The sequence below is a fragment of the Apis cerana genome, linkage group LG6 (assembly GCF_029169275.1).
Source record: "Apis cerana isolate GH-2021 linkage group LG6, AcerK_1.0, whole genome shotgun sequence".
Taxonomy (NCBI): Eukaryota; Metazoa; Arthropoda; class Insecta; order Hymenoptera; family Apidae; genus Apis; species Apis cerana.
The window spans coordinates 8,825,361-8,843,750 of record NC_083857.1 but is presented as its reverse complement, the minus strand read 5'-3'; the positions used below and the strand labels follow the sequence as shown (position 1 = coordinate 8,843,750).

Below are 18,390 nucleotides of genomic sequence, written 5' to 3'. Positions count from 1 at the left end.
AAAGTTCTTATGATTTCAAAAAGATGATATGTATCATCATGGTACATTTGTACGCTACAAACCAGTACTACATTTTGCATTTAGATGCAATGCAAGTCTCGAGAGACATTCATAAAGTTGTGGTTTATTGTAAGTCAAGTGCGCATCTCGACGTACATTGAAACTCGACTTTCTTGGAAACAAAGACCGCATAGATAAACGTTACTTCACATTACTACTAACGTATATTACTAACGCGAAATCATCATCCTCTCAATTGTGACGTTTATTATACTATTGTGGTTATCTCGTGCAATTTATCATTTCTTGTTCCATTTTTAAAAATGGAACAAAGAAGGAAAGGAAAATAATCAAAATGGCAACGGTTGACGATGCAATATGTTTATTACTAAACCTGCCAATGATAATCTAGAAATTATCGATAATTAAAACGAGATAGGTATTAATTAACGTGATTTAATTATATTACATTAAGCAGTCAAAAAATTTTTTAACAGCATAATAAATACTGTTGAGAATACAACGTACAAATTATGTGGCTGTTCAACCATTTAAATAAATAAAATGCATCGAGTTGAAAGCAAATCTCAGCTATATAACAGTGATAATCTATTCAATCATAAAACTTCAAATCGTTTAACTTTAATATATCTACTTGCTACATGACACACATCATCCAGTTTCAATTGCAATCATCACTTAAGCTTCGTTAACGTGCTTCCATCGCATCATGTTGCAAACTCACATATGCATCCTATAAAGTTCTCGCTGGAGTTTACCCGGATATCCGGGTACTTGGAATATATTTTTTTTAATTATCCAATATTACAGTTTGATGAGAGACAAAAATAAATTGAATTTAATTTTAAAAACAATGTATATTTATGATACGTAATTCGTCTCATTTCAAATATTATAACAAAACCCATAATCCTTGTAAAAGTAATAATGATAAAATTTGAAAAATTTCTAATAGAATTCTCTTACATCTTTTGTAAATAATAGAAAATTATAATTCTACGATCTTTGTAAGAGTTAATTATACTTGGATATATTCCAACTACTTAATCTCAATTAAATGGCTATAACAATACATTTCGACAATAATAAAGTATTTCGAATCCTGATCGACAATTTACGATTCATTAATACGTGCCCCTTAGATGCATGACCATAAGAAAAACAGTCGTTACAATTATCCTTGGTCATTTTTGTCGTTGGGCGTCTTGATTAAAACCGGCAAGAAATTGCTATTATGGATGCCTGACAGACGGTGCACCGCTGCTTTCATCCCCCTCCCCTTCCTCCTCTGCCACCTATCTGTATCTTTCATGTGCCCCTCGTCGTCCAATTCGTAATGTTCGTAGATGTCGAGGGCACTGGGCGATGTCCTTTTTGCAGACAATCTTCAGGGTTTAATTAAGGAACTTGGGCAAGCGGATAAACTCGATGAATGGGGCAAGCGAGTTGGCGTCGAGGGTGCGACAGACGGAGAAGGTACGGGGGGGAGTGGTAGGTTGCAAAAGCAATTGGAGAGAGAAAGAGAGAGAGAAAGAGAGATAAAGAGGGGCCAGGGTAAAAGAAAGGAAGAGTCAAACGTTCCCGAATGGTCTGGAAATGTGGAAGTATTCCGCCCGTTCCTATGTGATACTCGTTGATTCAAAAGTGAGGAGAGGTTTAGTGAGTTTAATGATTGGAGAAATATTTTTTGGATAGATAGTTTGAATGTGTGATTGTTTACAAGTTACCTTATATCAATTACTGATATAGATAATTTTTTAATTACGATAAAATGATTCATATAAATTGGAAAATTACTAGTTTAGATAATCAAATATCTGTAAAATTAATAGTTTTTGATTACAAGTGATTTTTTTTTTTTTTTATAAACAACTATTAATCAGAAATTCTATTTAAAGATCAAAAGAGAAAAATAATTTTCCTAGAGAAAATTGTGAATAAAATATGACCAAACTCGACAAACTTCTCTTTCATTTTTAAATCTTTCTCGTTAAAACAAAAAAAAAAAAAAGAAAAGGGAGGAAAATACTTACTCAAGAAAAATGTTTCTCTCACCCATTCTTCTTCGACATTCCCCTACTTCTGAAACATCCTCTAACTCGATACACCACACGGCGCAAAAGTACTCTGCCAGAGGCAGAGTCCGTGCACATACACGCGTCCGCCGAGGTTCACGGTGTTTCTTCTTGTGTACTCGGCTTGAAGAGAGCCGGCTACCATCCCCGGCCCGGTTGTTAGGGCGCGGAAAACAAATACGCACGACTCTGTCCGCAAAAGAGAGCGAGAAACGAGAGGACTCGAATCGTCGCCGTTGACGGGGCGAGTACGGGGCGCTGGTACAGAGGGCGGTAGTGAGAAACATTGGGCGAGAGAAAGGAGGGGGAAGGAGGAGGAAAGAAGGAAAGAAAGAAAGGATGGAAGGAAGGAAGGAAGGAAGGAAGGAAGGGGAGAAAGAGAGAAATTCAACACGTGCCGTCCTCCTCTCCGCGTTAGCTCTTTCCTATTCTTCTGCCTCGACCAAAAGCTCCTCGAACTTCCAAGCGTTGCACTCGCGTAACCCCTCAAGTGTTCGTTTCTTTTTCTTCCCATTCCCCCCACCACTTGACTCTGCGAGCTCGGTCGCGAGTCACAAGGAATTGCTGTCGGTCGGTTGAGGGGGGCGAGTATTTGCGTTGGGTAAAATCGACAGTTTCCTCTCGTTCCTTTTCTTTTTTCTTTTTCTTTTTTTTTTTTGATCTTTAGTTACAATGGATTAGAGGCTCGTCGAGAGGGCGGTAGCTGCCCTGTCGAGTGGCGAGTGCCTTGAACGATTCCGTTGAACGTAAGCGCGTCGGGTATACGCGTGCCCCCGATGATTTAAAGTGCCGCTATCCGGAAGCTTAATGACGTCTCGTTGCTTAATGACGACCACGGGCGCGCCTTTGATCTGCTTACGCGGAGAAAAGGCGTTCGGTTTGCCGGTAATTGTTTTGGGTAAACTGAATGCGATGCTTTGATGCAGGCCTCGACTACGCGGCCGCCGATTCAGAGCTCGCGTCCCTGTTAATGAGGCAAATCCAGCCGGCGAGTTTTCGCTTTCTGGGCCCTTTAACCGGGGCCCCTTGTCTACAGGAATCGGGGCGACATTGTTTGGAGGCGACGATAATGACTGGGAGAGGTTTTTCGATTCTTTTGTCTTGATTTTTTTTTTTCTTTTTTTCTCCCTCTTCACGATGATGAGTACTGTTTAAAATTTTTTATATTTAGATTTAGATCCAGTTACGAGGGGATAAAATGGTTTGATCTTCAATCTTTCGTTCCTCTTTAATTCTTGTATAGATATAAAAAAAAAGGAAAAAGTAATTTTTTGGAATCCATGTTGAATTATCCATTTGCTAATGGTAATAGTAAGAAAATTCAATAACTAGTTGTAATAATATAAAATCTTTGATCCGTGATAAATTTGTTTATACGAATATGTTTGTCTCTGTACAAAGAAAAAAAATAAATTACCCGTCGTTAAATTTATCCATATTTTGATTTCATTCGTTTCATTTGCCTCCTTTTTCATTCGTCTATAGCTTTTCAAAATATATTTTCAAATACACGTTTCAAGTATATTTTCACGCAATCGTTTTCAACCGCACCGTTTCGATATAATTGTCCGCGATGCGCCGAGACAAATCGTCACAGGTGTGACGAATATTTTTGCGCATTTATACGCGCAATTTTTACCATGTTGTAAATAGCGTTTTGGCGTTGGATCGCTTTGATAAATACCGCCGAGCATTTCGAATGTTTGCGAAGAACAATTTTCAACAAACGTTCGATAACAAGCAAACATTCATTCGCTAAGAAGCGTTATTATTATTGTTTGTCATTACAACACTTTCACCAATCGTCCATCTCCTCAATTATTAGGTAATCAATTAATTTAATCGGGCAACGAGTTTTATACGCGGAAATTGCCCGATTCGCAAGATAGCAATATTTGAATTATGAATCAGGCGGTATAAAATCCTGAGAGATCGAGAAAACATATAAAATGACGAAATATCTGTTTAAATAATACATTACTTTATTTGACGATCAAGTAATTTTCCGTTTACTTGAATGAGTAAATAATTTTTGTTAAAATTATTATTTAAATATTATTTAATTGCGTGACAAATTATAGATTTATCATCAATATCCAATAAATAATGTATAAAGCCGTAAGAAAGTTAAAAGATTATTTTATTTGAACGACGTAATTGAAACGTAGAATTATCTATTTTATCTTATCACAAAATAAATTTACTCTTCCGCTTTTATTATTTATAAACTATAAAAGATAATAAAATCGTATAAACAATTTATTCCTTATAATTCTTATTTTTCATCTATATCCCAAATGAAACACGGCCAACTCTGTGCAAACTGTAGTTTAACGCGATTTCGAAATATTGTTTGTATTTTATCCGTGTTTCGGCTGGCGAAAAACGACATTTAATATCGGCTCACAGGGAACCGTGGGTATTTCTAATATCAAGATACAAGAGTTATATGTGCGACAGTTCGAAGGGCGTCGGTAAACATACATATTTTTACGGATCTATCTTCATATCGGAATTGCACGAGGACCGAGCAAATACTGGTGGTTCACTGTTATGACGTGTATTAATCGACCAAGATAAATATTGCTCTCCCTTACGTTGTTTTTTCCCGTCGTCGATTTTCTCGAAATCCCATGAATAGTATATTTTTTTTAAACGCTCGCTGAATCCACCAATTTGATTTTTTTTCCAACGGATTTTCAACGCTGGCTTTTTTTTTTAATCTATATATATATTGATATTTTTTCGAAAGATAACGCGACGTAATCTATTAAACTTGAAAGATAAACGATTATTAAAATTGCACGATTCAATTTTTATATTTGATTTTGTCACACATTTGTTAACAAAATTGCTGCTTCAGATTTGGATTAATAAAAAATTAATAAACTCGTGTAAATAGTTTGAGTTTCTTCAGCTTCGAAATTTTTTTTCATAATCCATCATATTAAGAGTAAAAGTGAGATTCGAGCAAATTATTCAAATTACGTAACAAATTCTGCACAAGATGGGAAAAAAGGTCAAAGATCAAACGAGTCAGCAGCTCATCTCTCCCTTTCTACTCTCGACGAGCCTCGTCATGCTTGTTCATTGAATCCGTCCAATTCGATCGACTTTGATCGCGCGCCACTCGACGTTTCGAGGGTGGTTAAGTGACCAGCCTAGGAACGACGCTAGTCAAATCCACTTAAGAAGAGAACAACGAGAAATTGCTTGGATGCAATGCTTTGCAACCTGCGATGTCCACCGTGAAAAAAGGATTACTCGTGGGCCACGATCTGTCTCGAACATTTCTCTACGGTACGAGATAAGATTATTCGCGTTTATTTTTGTTGGATAGTTTTTTCAAATAAATAAATACTCACACTTAAGAATAAAATTCTCGAGAGTTGCTTTAATACTCTCGAACAATAAAGTTGTTCAAAAAATATTCTAACGAGTTTCTAAAAAGAATTCTTCTATTTTGAAAAATAATAGAGAAAATGATGTAAGTTACGTAATTGAAAATATCTTCAAGAGAGCAATAGATTGTAAAAAAATTGTAAATCCATTTTGAAAAACGATGGAAATATAAGATAGCAATACAAGATATTAATCATATCAAAGATTTATTTTCAATACGCATCCACTTGAAGAATATTTTCGAGATTAAAAATAGAATGGTGCCCTAATAATTAAATAAACCCAGTAAAAAATTACCTGGTCCCTTTCAAAGTATACACTTACAAAAAATAGTCCTCGACTTTGCAAACACAGAGAATTGCATTCCAATGATTGTATCAACTCATCTCGTATCGTTACAAGACAATGTCTCGTATCGAATCAGTGTTGAATGAGAATGTATCCATCACCGACCTAGAAATCTCCGAAAAAAAAAAAAAAAAAAAGAAAAAAGGGAAGAAAAGGAAAGTGTGGCATTCGTCCCAAGGGGGATGATCCAAAGGCGCGTTTACATTGTGTTTGCGCGAGGGCGGAGCGTGGCCGACGTTTATCTCGCCACGGACGCAACAAAGGCCAATAATGAGAACATGTGTTGGATGCAGGAAGCTTCATTAGCGAACCTGTTCCTGTCCGCGAGGCCCATTGTGCGAGACCTAACTCTGTCTGTCGCGATACGACGGTGTCTCGTTGCGTTGACGCGCGATTCTTTGCTTCTCCATATTGCCGCCGGGTATTAGTTACCGGCAGCAAACATGAATTCCTAATTGCGGAAATGGGGCCCGATGATAGTTACCATCGCTCTCCAACGATCTCGTGACCTCACGATTGGGATTGCTTTCCAACTGTCGGCTGCAAATAGCGCGATATTGAGCCTTGCTGGCGAATAACGCTTCCCCCTCCCAACGAGGCTTTTACGGTCACGTGACGAACGCTCGCGTCGGGATAGAGAATTTCGTGAAAGAATCTTGCGATCTATTTTTTCCTTAAGCGGAGCTTAAGGTTTTCGATTTGACTTTTTTTAAGATTTTGGAAAGGATATTTTTGAGTAAAGGATAGAGGGGAAGGTGATTATTTTTTGAGATAAGGTACAAAGTTATTGATATGGATTAGAAGGTTAGTTAGGTTAGTTTGTAGTTGGTGATGGTGGTGATAATACCTGTGGCGCGATTGTCGCAATTGTTGTAACCGTGTTATAAAAGTTTTGAAATAGTTCTGGTTGTTTGTAATGTTGAAAGTTTATAAGGTTGAATTATTATTAATTATATATTTGTGACGTTCGACTTCAAATATGAGCAATGTAACGATCCGCGTATCGTTAAGCATAGACCTTGGACAAATATAAACTGAATGACTGTGTCATTTAAATATGAGTCATTATCACTTTCGACTTCCTGTAACTGATACAATAACGTCAAATTATTCATTCATTAATCAAATTATTATATTAATGTGTTAAGAACACTTTTAGAAGATCGATTTTAGAAAATGGCGTTTAATTTAATCGATTGGCGTTTAAATTATATACCAATTTTTCTATTTGTTTTAGTTTCTCGAATCTCCAAAGATATTTTAATATACTAACATCCCTTATTCTTATGTTTATCAATAAACGTTTTTTTCTTAATTCTTTTTCAATTATATTTTCATCATCAATCAATCGATCTAATCTATTTTATTTACTTACAGTCTGCGGCGGGGTCCGGGGGCTAATGTGCAAGACGCCAGTGGTTATTCAGCCCTTCATCATGCAGCTTTGAACGGACACAAGTACGTTTCGATTTGGCAAAATTTCAAAAAAAAAAGAAAAATTCCATAAAAAAGTTTCCTCGATATAAGAAATTTATCTTAAGCCGCGTTTCTCATTAATATACTTCTTGATCGACGATTAATCGATGTCGCGCAAATTGTGACGATAATTCGGGGAAAACGCTTTCATCCTCAGGGAGGTGGTAAAGTTATTGCTCCAATATGAGGCTTCCACTAACGTCGTCGACGCTAAAGGCTCTTCTCCGCTTCATTTGGCAGCTTGGGCGGGCGACGCTGAAATCGTGCGGTTAATTCTTACCCAAGGACCCTCGGTACCTAAAGTGAATCTTACGGTCAGTAAATTTATTCTTTTTCTTTTTTTTTTTTCTTTATTCTTTTTTCTTCCTCTTAAACTTCAGTCAAATAAAAGTATTCTCGCGATTTTTATTATCGCTCCCTTCGATACTTTATATATTTTAATCGTTTTATATTATTACAAATATAACGAACACAAAATTCTTAAAAATAAAGTCGCATTAATTATTAATGAAATTAATTATGATATCAATATTTATCAATTAACACGTACCTTACCATCGTGTGAAGCTCTCGTGTAATGCTCTGCCCATATCCCTTCGTCTTATCGTTTTGTACGTGTTGTATAAATTAAGACATTTAATCAAAACGAAACGTATACTCGAAATACGTTTGTCGGTGTGATCGTAGACGAAGGACAACGAAACAGCGTTGCACTGTGCGGCACAGTATGGGCACACGGAAGTGGTGGCACAGCTGCTGCAATACGGATGCGACCCCAGCATCCGCAACAGCCGGGGAGAATCCGCGCTGGATCTCGCCGCACAATATGGCAGGTAAATTTCACATGCGACTTTTTTTTCTCTCTCCCTTTCTTGCGCGTGCATACGTACAATTTTGTTGAGTTTTTTTCTCTCTCTCTCTTTCTCCCTTCGTATTTAAAATTCGTCCATAATTTCGAGAATTTCGAGTTTCGAACGGTGGACTCGATTGAAATTCGAGGAATCTTTCAATGGGAGGAAACTGAAACTGCACGCGCATAATTGATCGTCGCGACTGAATAATCGATGACATTGCTAATTGGCTTTGTGCTTCTTCTGTAAAATTAATTATCCTTTATAGGTTGGAAACCGTGCAATTGCTCGTTAGCACGTATCCAGAACTGATCGTGCCCCTCCGGAATTCTTCCTCGTCGGTGATTTTTCCTCACACACCGCTGCATCTGGCTTCGCGAAATGGTCATAGGTGAGTCTTTGTGAACACGTACACTTTTTTTTTTTTTTTTTTTATGGATCCATCCACGTGTATGATTTTTTTTTTTCGGTAAATTGTTATTTCAAGTTATGAAAAATCAATTATCATCTCGTTTCGAATGCATTTATTCAAAATTATATGTGGATATGAATAATATATATGTATATATGTATAAGAGAAATGAAAAAATAATTTTATAGATACTTTTCAAATATTGTACTAAAAAAGGTTCACTTTTTCACGCAAGTTTTTAGTTTAAAATTCGATCCTGATTGTCTTTATATCTTTGTGCATCACGATTTTGTATTGAATAAAAAAATTATTAATCATTTCTTAAGAATTAACAAACTGAAATAATTATTGAATTAATTATTTTTTTAAATTGATAATTAAATCAATTATCAAATCATTTATCAATTTTGATTTTAATTAAAAAATATTTTCTTTCATTTTATAAAAAATTCGTTTAACAATTTTAATTCTCGTTATTGTCCAATAATCACTAATGTTATTAATTAAATTATATTTATTATAAAAATCTTCTGAATATATAATTTTCAAAAATATATAAAATATTTCAACCAAAGGTATCGCGACATTAATTTAAATCAACTAGAATCAAATTTCATATTCTACTTTTACATTTAATTTTATCGTTGAAAACTTAAACACATTTACGATCAATGTAACTTTTACTCGAGAAAAATATTCATTTCATTTATTTCTTCCTCTCACAAATTCTATTAAACAAATTCTTCCGTTCATGTCGATCTAATACGCGTTCCATCGCGTATCATTAAAATTCTTTTGCCAAAAAAAAAAAAAAAAAATCCCGTGAAATTCCGTTTGACAATCTCAAGTTTCGTTACGGATCGTAAAGCCTGTCCAATAACCAGTCAGGATCGTTCACCGGTAACACGCTCTCTTTATTTAATCAAGCTGAGTCGATGATCGTCGCACGGCGTTTGATCAACACGCGAGGGTGACAGTATGAGCGCGCGCGCGCGCGCACGCATTTACAGCCGCTGTCCATGAAATCTATTTTATATTGCATTGCAGATCAGGATCGTGTTAGATTATTCATGATTCGTGGAACCCTGCTGGGGATTGTGTACACGCTTGGCCTCCAAGCGCGTACACGCGTCACACGATTAATTTTCGTTCCGCGTGTGCCATCTAAAGAAAAGAACGTTCAATTTTTGTCTATGATTTCGGATTTCGTTCTTTTATTTTTTTTGCAAACATGATCACTGTCGAAGATCAATTTGTTTGTGAATATTTTGTTTGTGATGTTGATAAAGAGGGGATGGTTTTTTTTTATGAAATTTGGAATAAAATATATCAAGCAGTTGAAGTTGAATTTGAAAACTCACTTTTGAAAGTGGGAAAATAGTAAGGATAAATTGAATTACATATTTTTTTTATATAGGACTATTTAAGTGTTAAATCTATCAAAAGATCGAAAAATTTCTTTATTTTGAAGAAGATTTTTTGTTGTAAGTAATAATATATTGAGGAAATATTGAGTATATAATTAGTAGTTAATAAATCATAATCATCATAGCTAGGTGTCTGAAATTAATCTTATTAATGTATCCCGTGAATAAATCTCTGATGAATAAATCAATTTTGATGAAATCAGTACATATATCTGAAATTGGAACACGAATAATTTGTTATCGCTTCGATTGTATTATTAATTTATCTAAAACAATCATCAAATATTTAACAAATCATTAAATATTGATCCAAACTACTGAACATAGACAAAATATTTCTCTCTATCTTATTATTAAAGTTCCATATGATATTAACACATAAAATCTATAATTTGTATAAAATTATCATAACAAACTCAGTTAAAAACTATCATAAAAAAATCTACGCTTTCTATGAAAATTTTAACTTAATTGTATTTTAAAACTAAAATCAAATCTTGCTAAATATTCAACTAAAATAATAAATCAAACATAATAAAAAAAAACACGAAAATAATTATTACCGATTACTCCTCCACTCGAAATTTTTATATTTCTAACATTTTGTATTCAATTTTCGGAATCGACCCTCCATATCCCACGATTATCAACATCCTCTACAATACCAAATTTACAACTTTCTCAAATCCTTTCCTCAATTTCTCAAAATTACATCTTACAATCCGCATCTTCTTCTTCCTCCATTTCCAGTAACACTTTTTTTTCTTCCGAACTGTTCGCGCTAATTATCCAATAATATAGCTCGCTCATTGTATCCCGGGACAACAATAGAGTCGTTTCGCCTAACCATAACGATGTCGAACCATTTGCAGCGTTGCCCATTAGCCAATCAGAGAGCACCACGTTACGTAATCCCGTCGAATACGATATGTATGTATGTATTATGTCCTGGCATGATCCGTCGCAACCCTCTCTCGGTAACGCACGTCCCATATTACCGATCGAGCCCAGTCTCCTCCTCGTCCGAGCGAATCTCCGATCGAATGGATCCGCGGAGGCCAACAGACATCCCTCTCTGACCGTTCATGCGTATTCCATAGCCGCCCCTCGATTACGAGAGGATCGTATTAATCGTTACCTTCGAAACGTATCGACCTAGATCGGTTTGCTGGATCGTGATTGCTCGCAGGATGTTTAATGCCCCCTTTATGCACCAAGGTGTTCTGACGCTTCGATAACTGTTCACCAACATTGACGCGCTGCTCCCTTTTGAAGGGATTTGCAGTGTCTTCGTACCGTTTGGCGTGTGCTCGAACAATGGGAGTTGGGAAATGGTATTGGATCTTTTGTTCGGCGTGTGATTTGGCGCGGCCTAGGTGTGTCGTTAGCTGGAAATTGAAGTAATGTATTAATAATGTTTTTTTTTTGACGGAGAAGGAAGAAATGTTGAAGATATTTTTATCGATCGAGTATAATTATTAAATGGATTGATATATTTGAGAGTGTTTAAAGAAAAGTACAATTGAGTGCAACTTTTTTGGAACGTAGGAGTAAAAATAAAATCGATTACATTGCGAAAAATTAAATCTGGATCATTAAAAAACGAAATGATGATTTTCTCGTTTGAGAAAAATATTCGATTGCGGAATGAGAATATAAATCTTCCGTAACTCGACGAAGAATTAAATATATTTGGTTACGAGAATGGACAAACGTACATTTTTAATTACAATTTGAAAAACAATTTTACACGACATAAAAGAAAAGGAGGGAATATCAAATATTCTTTTCGGGTCATTTTCCATAAATACACCGGACACCCTCTCTTTTTCCTCGTTGCACGATTCTCTACACCAATATATATATATATATATATCCAGTGTAAATTTTGAAACGATACACATGGAACGGATATTTTTTGACAAAGCGTGAATTTCGAAAACGTAAATTGTGTGACAGCGAGCGATTTACCTCGTGGGAGAGAGGGACATGAAAAAATAAGCGATATGCCCGTGTCACGGCACGTGAAACGTGGACGAGAGGCCAGAACGAGATGCGTGTGTTGTTTTCGCAATGGCGCACAATGCGCCTCCATAAAGAAAAATAGTCACCCCCCTCCCTCCCAAAAATATGGGCGGTAGGGCCCTCCCTCCCACGGCCAACGTTCGATCGATTTACTAGCATTTACACAAATAATTGGTGATTGTTGCATCGCACAGCAAAAATGTTCAGTTAAATAAACGATATTGTAAGCACGAGCCTTCGTTATTTGATTAATCGAACCGTTCAATCGGATGATGCAAGATTAACCGGATAATCGGTTACACCGATCCTGTACAATTAAATAACGAAAATGAATTTCGGGATACACGCGCTCGAAACAATTCTTTGAAACGCGGCTATTTGCACGCGTTTTCATCGTGTGCGTGCTTTTATTTTTATTTTTTTTTTATTCTTCTTTCTCTCTCTCTCTCTCTCGTTTTTTCTCCCCTCCACCCTCTTTTTTCCCACGATGTATTTCCATCGTTTTATAGCGAGAAGCTGGATGCGATGCCAACCGGTTTATTATTTCCAGTTTGTCATCGAACGGTTCGTTGATTTAAAATATCCAAACAGTCGTAAATAACATTTGATGGAGGTATGAAGGGAAATATTTGTGTAAAATTGACATGATAGTAGACAGGGAAAAATGACAAAAAAAAAAAATTGATGTGTAAACTTTTTTTTTTTTTTTTTTAATATCCCCTTATGACGTAAATGTTTGTCCCCCTATACGCGTATTTTTCTATCACGGTTAAGTGAGTTTCGATTGAGAAAAAAAAAAAGAAAATTATCTAAAACTAGAATATATCTTAAACAAAAGAGAGAGAGAGAGAGAGAAAATAATTTTCGTTTTCGATACGATTTGAAATTCTCTGACAATATCCTTACCATTCTCGCAATTGAAATAAAAATTTAAAAAGAAAGAAAGGAGTATCTTTTTTCTCGACAAATATCTATCTCCTTATCGAATAAAAATCAACGCAGCTAGTTCCGAAATCGTTTCGAAATTCGTTCCAAACAATAAAACAACCCCGATACTTATTTCAATTGTCCACAGAGCATCCCAAATACAAAAGAGAAAAAAAAATATTTAAAGTTTTATCCAAAAATTAAACGATCCAAAATTTCTTAATATTAATCTTCCATTCCAAAAAAAAGAGTCTCATCTTCTGGAAACGACGTTCCAGAATTCGCATAAACCATCCCCCCGAAGAATCATCGATACGCTCGTTTCAACCGGGCAGAATAAAGAGCGTTCGAAGCGCGGGGAATAGTATTTAACGCTTTGCTCGGCCAATTCATTCTCATTTAACATCGCGGCGTCACGTCCATAATCCGACTGGTAAGCCTTTAAAATAATCGACGGTTGTAGGTGGGACGGTACGGGGCCGGTGGATACGTAGGGATCGAAAATCGTTCGTTCCGAATCGCCGCGAAACGGCAGTCACATTGTAATCGGGTATAACGTCGGTTTTTCTATGCAGCCTTGCAGCCGATAATCGCTTTAACTGGCGCTGCCCGCTTATAATGCGATCGCGTCGCGATACACAGCACGATGGATGCATTTTCCGTCGCCTCCTGATGCACCCCCTCTTCTATTTTCCCACCGCCCCTTCCTCTGGGGGAAACTGGTCGATCTTCGTGCCCCTCCTCGACTTTTCGTCGATCCAGTGAAATAGAGATCGAGCTATTTATCGATCCAATCTTTTTTAGAATGTCTTCCTGGGATTTTGTTAATTTTTGAACGGAAAGGAGGGACAAAAATTGGATAAAAATTTAATTTTGAAAAGAGATTTGACACGTACTTTGGGAAAACTCTTTAGAATAATTATACCCGTTTTCATTTTTCATTCTTCGAAAAGATTAAGCATGCAAGAAAAAGAGGGTTTAATCTTTAAAGTTTTTCTTCTTAGCACAAAGATTTTGACAACGCTTACGACCGACAATGTATCATCTACGTGTAATATTAGATCATAGAATATTTTTAAAATTCCCAAAATCTCTCTCCATTCCCGAATTCTCAGAATATTAGATGATTCTTATGAAGTGCAATTTGAAAAAATAAAAAGAAAGGAGGAGCATCAAAGGCGCGGAACGGAAATATTTATTCAATACCGTTTAGAACAAAGTCACGTCGAACGATGACAGGTGACGGCCACCGCATACGTGACAACGTATCCGTTAAAATGTTAAATAGGCACGTGAACACCATCTCTCGACGACCGTGCGGCATTTCGATGAGAGACGCGTGAACGATACGCGTGTACACTACGCACTACGTAGCACGCGCGAACCGCGGACGCGTTGCGTAAGTACACGTTGCGTGTTTGCCACGCGGCCGTATTCCACCGTGGCGAATTCGAGACTGAACGCGTCGAGGGACGCGTGAAAGGCGAATATTGCCTGGTTTGATAAACTGTTTGTTGTGGAAACGAGGCTCGGGAAGTATTGTTTACATTTTTTTTCTCGAGACCGTGTTCGCCTTTTCGATCCTTCCAGGAATTAATTTACCGAATTTAGTATATACAGTATATATAGTATATATTTCAATCGCGTTTAACTTTCGATCTTCGTTACCTTCATTGTACGATTACGAAATTTTTGTGTAGCTAAAGAAGATATTGAAATATAAAAATTATATAAAACAAGTTAAATTATGGAGCTCGAATGAAATTATTTGAATGATTCAGCGATCTATATTTTTTCACGGAAATGCAGATTTGAACGCGTTCTTCCAGGAATCGTATTTATCATTTGGACTTTGAAACAGGAAAGGGAGGGGGTAAGGAAAAAGATGGCGAAACGATTAAAAATTACCTCTTTCTTTACACGACGATATCTCGGGAACCGGAAGTCGTATCGGGATAAATAAAAAACCGTTTTAAAGAGCAAAGTTCCACGTTTCTAACGATCGCTCGCTCATTGATCGAGAATCATTATTTTCGAAGTTATAGCGGTCCAAATTTTTCCCAATTTTAATAATCCAATTTTTATCCTAAAAATATATTTATTCATAAGAAATAATATCGAGAACTCTAAATCGACTCGATCGATCAAACTTACCATCAATCCTTCAATCTTTCAATTACATTTCACCCGATACAACCGTATCCTTCTTCGAACCAAGAATCTCCTTACTCCTTATCCTCTCCCATCCCGGTCGGACCTCGTCGCGCTGATTAGGTTGGAAAATCTGCCCGATGGACAATCTCCACGATGATCAAACACCTCGTGCCCACACCCACGTATATACACATACACATACACGTGTGTACAGGCATTTTGACTGTTTGGACAGGCGCGAATCTACGGCAGCAACCAGCCCCCAGAGTCCCCCTTCTGTGCACGGAAACTCGATCGCTGTGTACGCTCGTTTTCGGTGTTGTGCACGCGCCTCCCCCCTCCTCCCCTACACACGTATCGAAACGTAACTCGGGATTCGGTTGTGTACCGAATGTGCACACACACCGGTGATTGCGTTCACGCACGCGTTTCACGCGCCCCGCCGCGATATTTGGCGGATCTGTCGGTTCCGTGGGCGGCGTTACGTGGGCGGGAGCGGGACAAAGGGAAGGCGCGACGAGAGGAAGGGGGAGGGGGGAGCTGTAGGGTTCGAGAAGGGATCGGGAGCGGGGCAGAAGTAATGTCTATTATCGGATTCAATATCGGTGCTCTTGGTAAGCCAGTATACAAATACCCCTATGGCACGGTAATAACAACATAGGTGCACGTGAATCCGATTCCCAGCCACGAATCCTATATGCGACGGATGGCTGCGGTCACTGCAGTCGGTGCACACCGACCGACGGATACAAAACGAAATCTGGGTTTCGTGATACATTCGGTGGTGGTGGTGGTGGTGGTGGTCGTATCGCATCGAAATGGGAAATGCGTGCAAGCGGGCCACTTTCAGCTGACGTCGGTGATCCGCGGATCCAGGGGGAGGTCTCCGTAGGAAACCATCGTTCCCCGATGGTCACGCTTTGGGGAACCAGGGGAATTCGAACCGATGTTGCACGCCTGGTTAAAGAGAATCCCGGTGTGGAGGCTTCTGCTCCTAATTTGGTTTGTTAATTTCGGGCAAGATCGCGAGTATTATTGGGAAGCATGTTTATGGAAACGCGCGTGTGTGTGCGTCAGATGGATATTAGATGAAATTTCTATGGGAGGGGGTTGTTGAGATAAGATTGTTGATTCGTAATTGAATTTTTATGTGGATCGAGAAAGTCAAGATGCGTTATATAATGAAATTTCATAGAAATTAATCAACGTTCGTGAATTATGTTTTGAAAAATTCACCTCGATTTTCAGCATTATGGAAAAAAATCTTTCAAACGATTCTGATGTCGTTAATTTTTATTCCTCTTGGAAGACGTTTCTTCAAGCGAGATCGTCAGATTATTCATTGCTCAATACATATACAATACAATTTTATATTCTCTACGAGAAAAAAGATCAATCTATTCGTATCGAAAAATCATCCAATCGAGAAAATATTTTGACTCGAAGTTTGCAAAATTCACCATACAGACAGAAATAAACCGTGTCGTAAAATTTCACTCACCCTTCATTACTTACAAACGTCAACCGTTATATATTTTCACCTGTTTCGTCCAAAAAACGGTTTCACAGTTTTCTCATCCATCTACAAAAAAACAAAAGAAAAAAAGAAAAAGGAGAAAAAGCATCTGGCCATAATTCAATCCGAAAAGAAAAATAGGGGGGAAAAAAAAGGAAAATATAAATATGTCGGTTTCAGAGCTGTGGTGGAGGTGTTGCTGGCGGCGGGCGTCGACGTGAACACGAGGACGTCCGCGGGGACCGCGATGCACGAGGCGGCGCTCTGCGGGAAGATGGAAGTGGTGCGGGCACTCCTGGACAGAGGGGTCGACCTGGGCATCCGGGACTCGCGACAGAACACGGTGCTCGATCTTCTGGGACAGTTCCCGCCGCACGTCACTCAGGACATCACCGCGGTGATAAAAAGTGCGTATCCGCCTGCTCTCTCTCTCTCTCGCCTCCTGCACGTCCCGAGCAAACGAGCTGTGCAATTAACGAGACGTATATCTGGTGGAGAAAAACGACGTGTCTCTCGGCGAGCTGTCACGCGCGTGTATAAGTGTATAAACCGAGTCGATTGCCCGGCCCTGATACCGGCTACGTACCCTCGAAAAATTTGTTGGAACGGTTTGCATGAGCGAGCATCGAGCGATAAGATTTCGCCCGATGGCATGTTGAACCTTGTTAACGCCGAGGAAATTTTTCGTATTGGGTCGTAAGCTTGTTCCGTGATGTTTATCCACTTGTTATTACCATTAGAATTATCGAATCAAATCAAGATTTGACTTTGGTTTGGTTTTTAACAGATTTTTGTGTCATGATATTAATGAAATCATATTGAATTCCAGTCTGAAAAAATAAATTTCCGTGATATTAATAGAAAATTGGAGTTTATAAATATGTAATATATAAACTTCTTACATTATTATGATTCTTACGATTCTTTCCATTGTAACGAATCAAATTCTCAATTTCTTTTTTTGGCTAATTAAAAATTCTTCCTATAATATCGTCTAGTTAATTGCGCCATTAATGAATCGTCTTCCGATGATCCATCATTCTTCCTATTCTTCGTGCTTCAGCTAAGCTTGAATTAAAAAAATGAACTTAAATGAATGATCAACGAATATGGAATATTTGGAGCAGGGCACAGATCTTCCTCTGGCGTGGAGAGCGATGCCGACAGCGAGAACTTGCCACCGATTCCGGTCCAAGGGAACGATTCATTGGGCAGCCCTTACGAGAACGTTCGCCCAGGGGATGATCTCTCCCCGGCGGAAGGGACATCGCCCACTCAATGGCAATTCTATCACAAGCCTCGGGACGATGATCGCCGTGTTTCCGGCACTTCCGTTATGTCTTTGTGAGTATCGCGCTCCCCCTTCCTTCTCTTAACACCGTCTCGTGACTGTTCCGCCGTTGCTTTCGATGTACATTCCTCCTTTTTTTCTTTTTTTTGCCGTTATTTTTACAATGTAAAAAACTTGGTAATGTAAAATGCCGTTATTGCGCTCTGCGATATCAAGCTGCAAGAAATAAAACAATAATTCGATTAAAAACTTTGCTTAAAATTTAAAGATTTTTTAGATCTTGAATTTCTTTCTCTCTCTCTCTCTTCTTTTAGTACGAAAAAAATGGCCCCGTTGTTAATTTGTTTAAATTACGAACAAATAAGAAATTCGTTAAAGCAATCGAGACGTATTTAAATCAAAATGAACAGATCCGAGTTATCCGAGAAACAGTATAAAAGCAATGCTACAACAATAACGGTGCCT

General features: G+C 37.8%; 1 protein-coding gene and 1 long non-coding RNA gene across 6 annotated transcripts in view; one reads left to right on the top strand and one right to left on the bottom strand.

Moving 5' to 3' along the window:
* LOC107993750 (ankyrin repeat and SAM domain-containing protein 1A) overlaps positions 1-18,390 on the top strand; it is a 71,034-nt gene that overhangs the window by 5,559 nt on the left and 47,085 nt on the right. For 4 of the 5 annotated variants that reach the window (XM_062076250.1, XM_062076254.1, XM_062076252.1 and 1 more), the window contains 6 exons: positions 7,224-7,304; positions 7,480-7,636; positions 8,010-8,155; positions 8,442-8,564; positions 16,815-17,041; positions 17,762-17,978. In XM_062076250.1, the coding sequence (XP_061932234.1) occupies positions 7,224-7,304; positions 7,480-7,636; positions 8,010-8,155; positions 8,442-8,564; positions 16,815-17,041; positions 17,762-17,978 (951 nt within the window). Of the gene's footprint in view, positions 1-370; positions 5,397-7,223; positions 7,305-7,479; positions 7,637-8,009; positions 8,156-8,441; positions 8,565-16,814; positions 17,042-17,761; positions 17,979-18,390 lie in introns of those variants that run through there. The other variant, XM_062076251.1, reaches the window with a different exon arrangement.
* On the bottom strand, positions 8,683-14,422 carry LOC133666251 (uncharacterized). Its single transcript, XR_009830150.1, has 2 exons — positions 14,171-14,422; positions 8,683-11,400 (listed from the first exon to the last, which is right to left on the bottom strand). It is a non-coding gene; the product is annotated as an uncharacterized LOC133666251 (long non-coding RNA).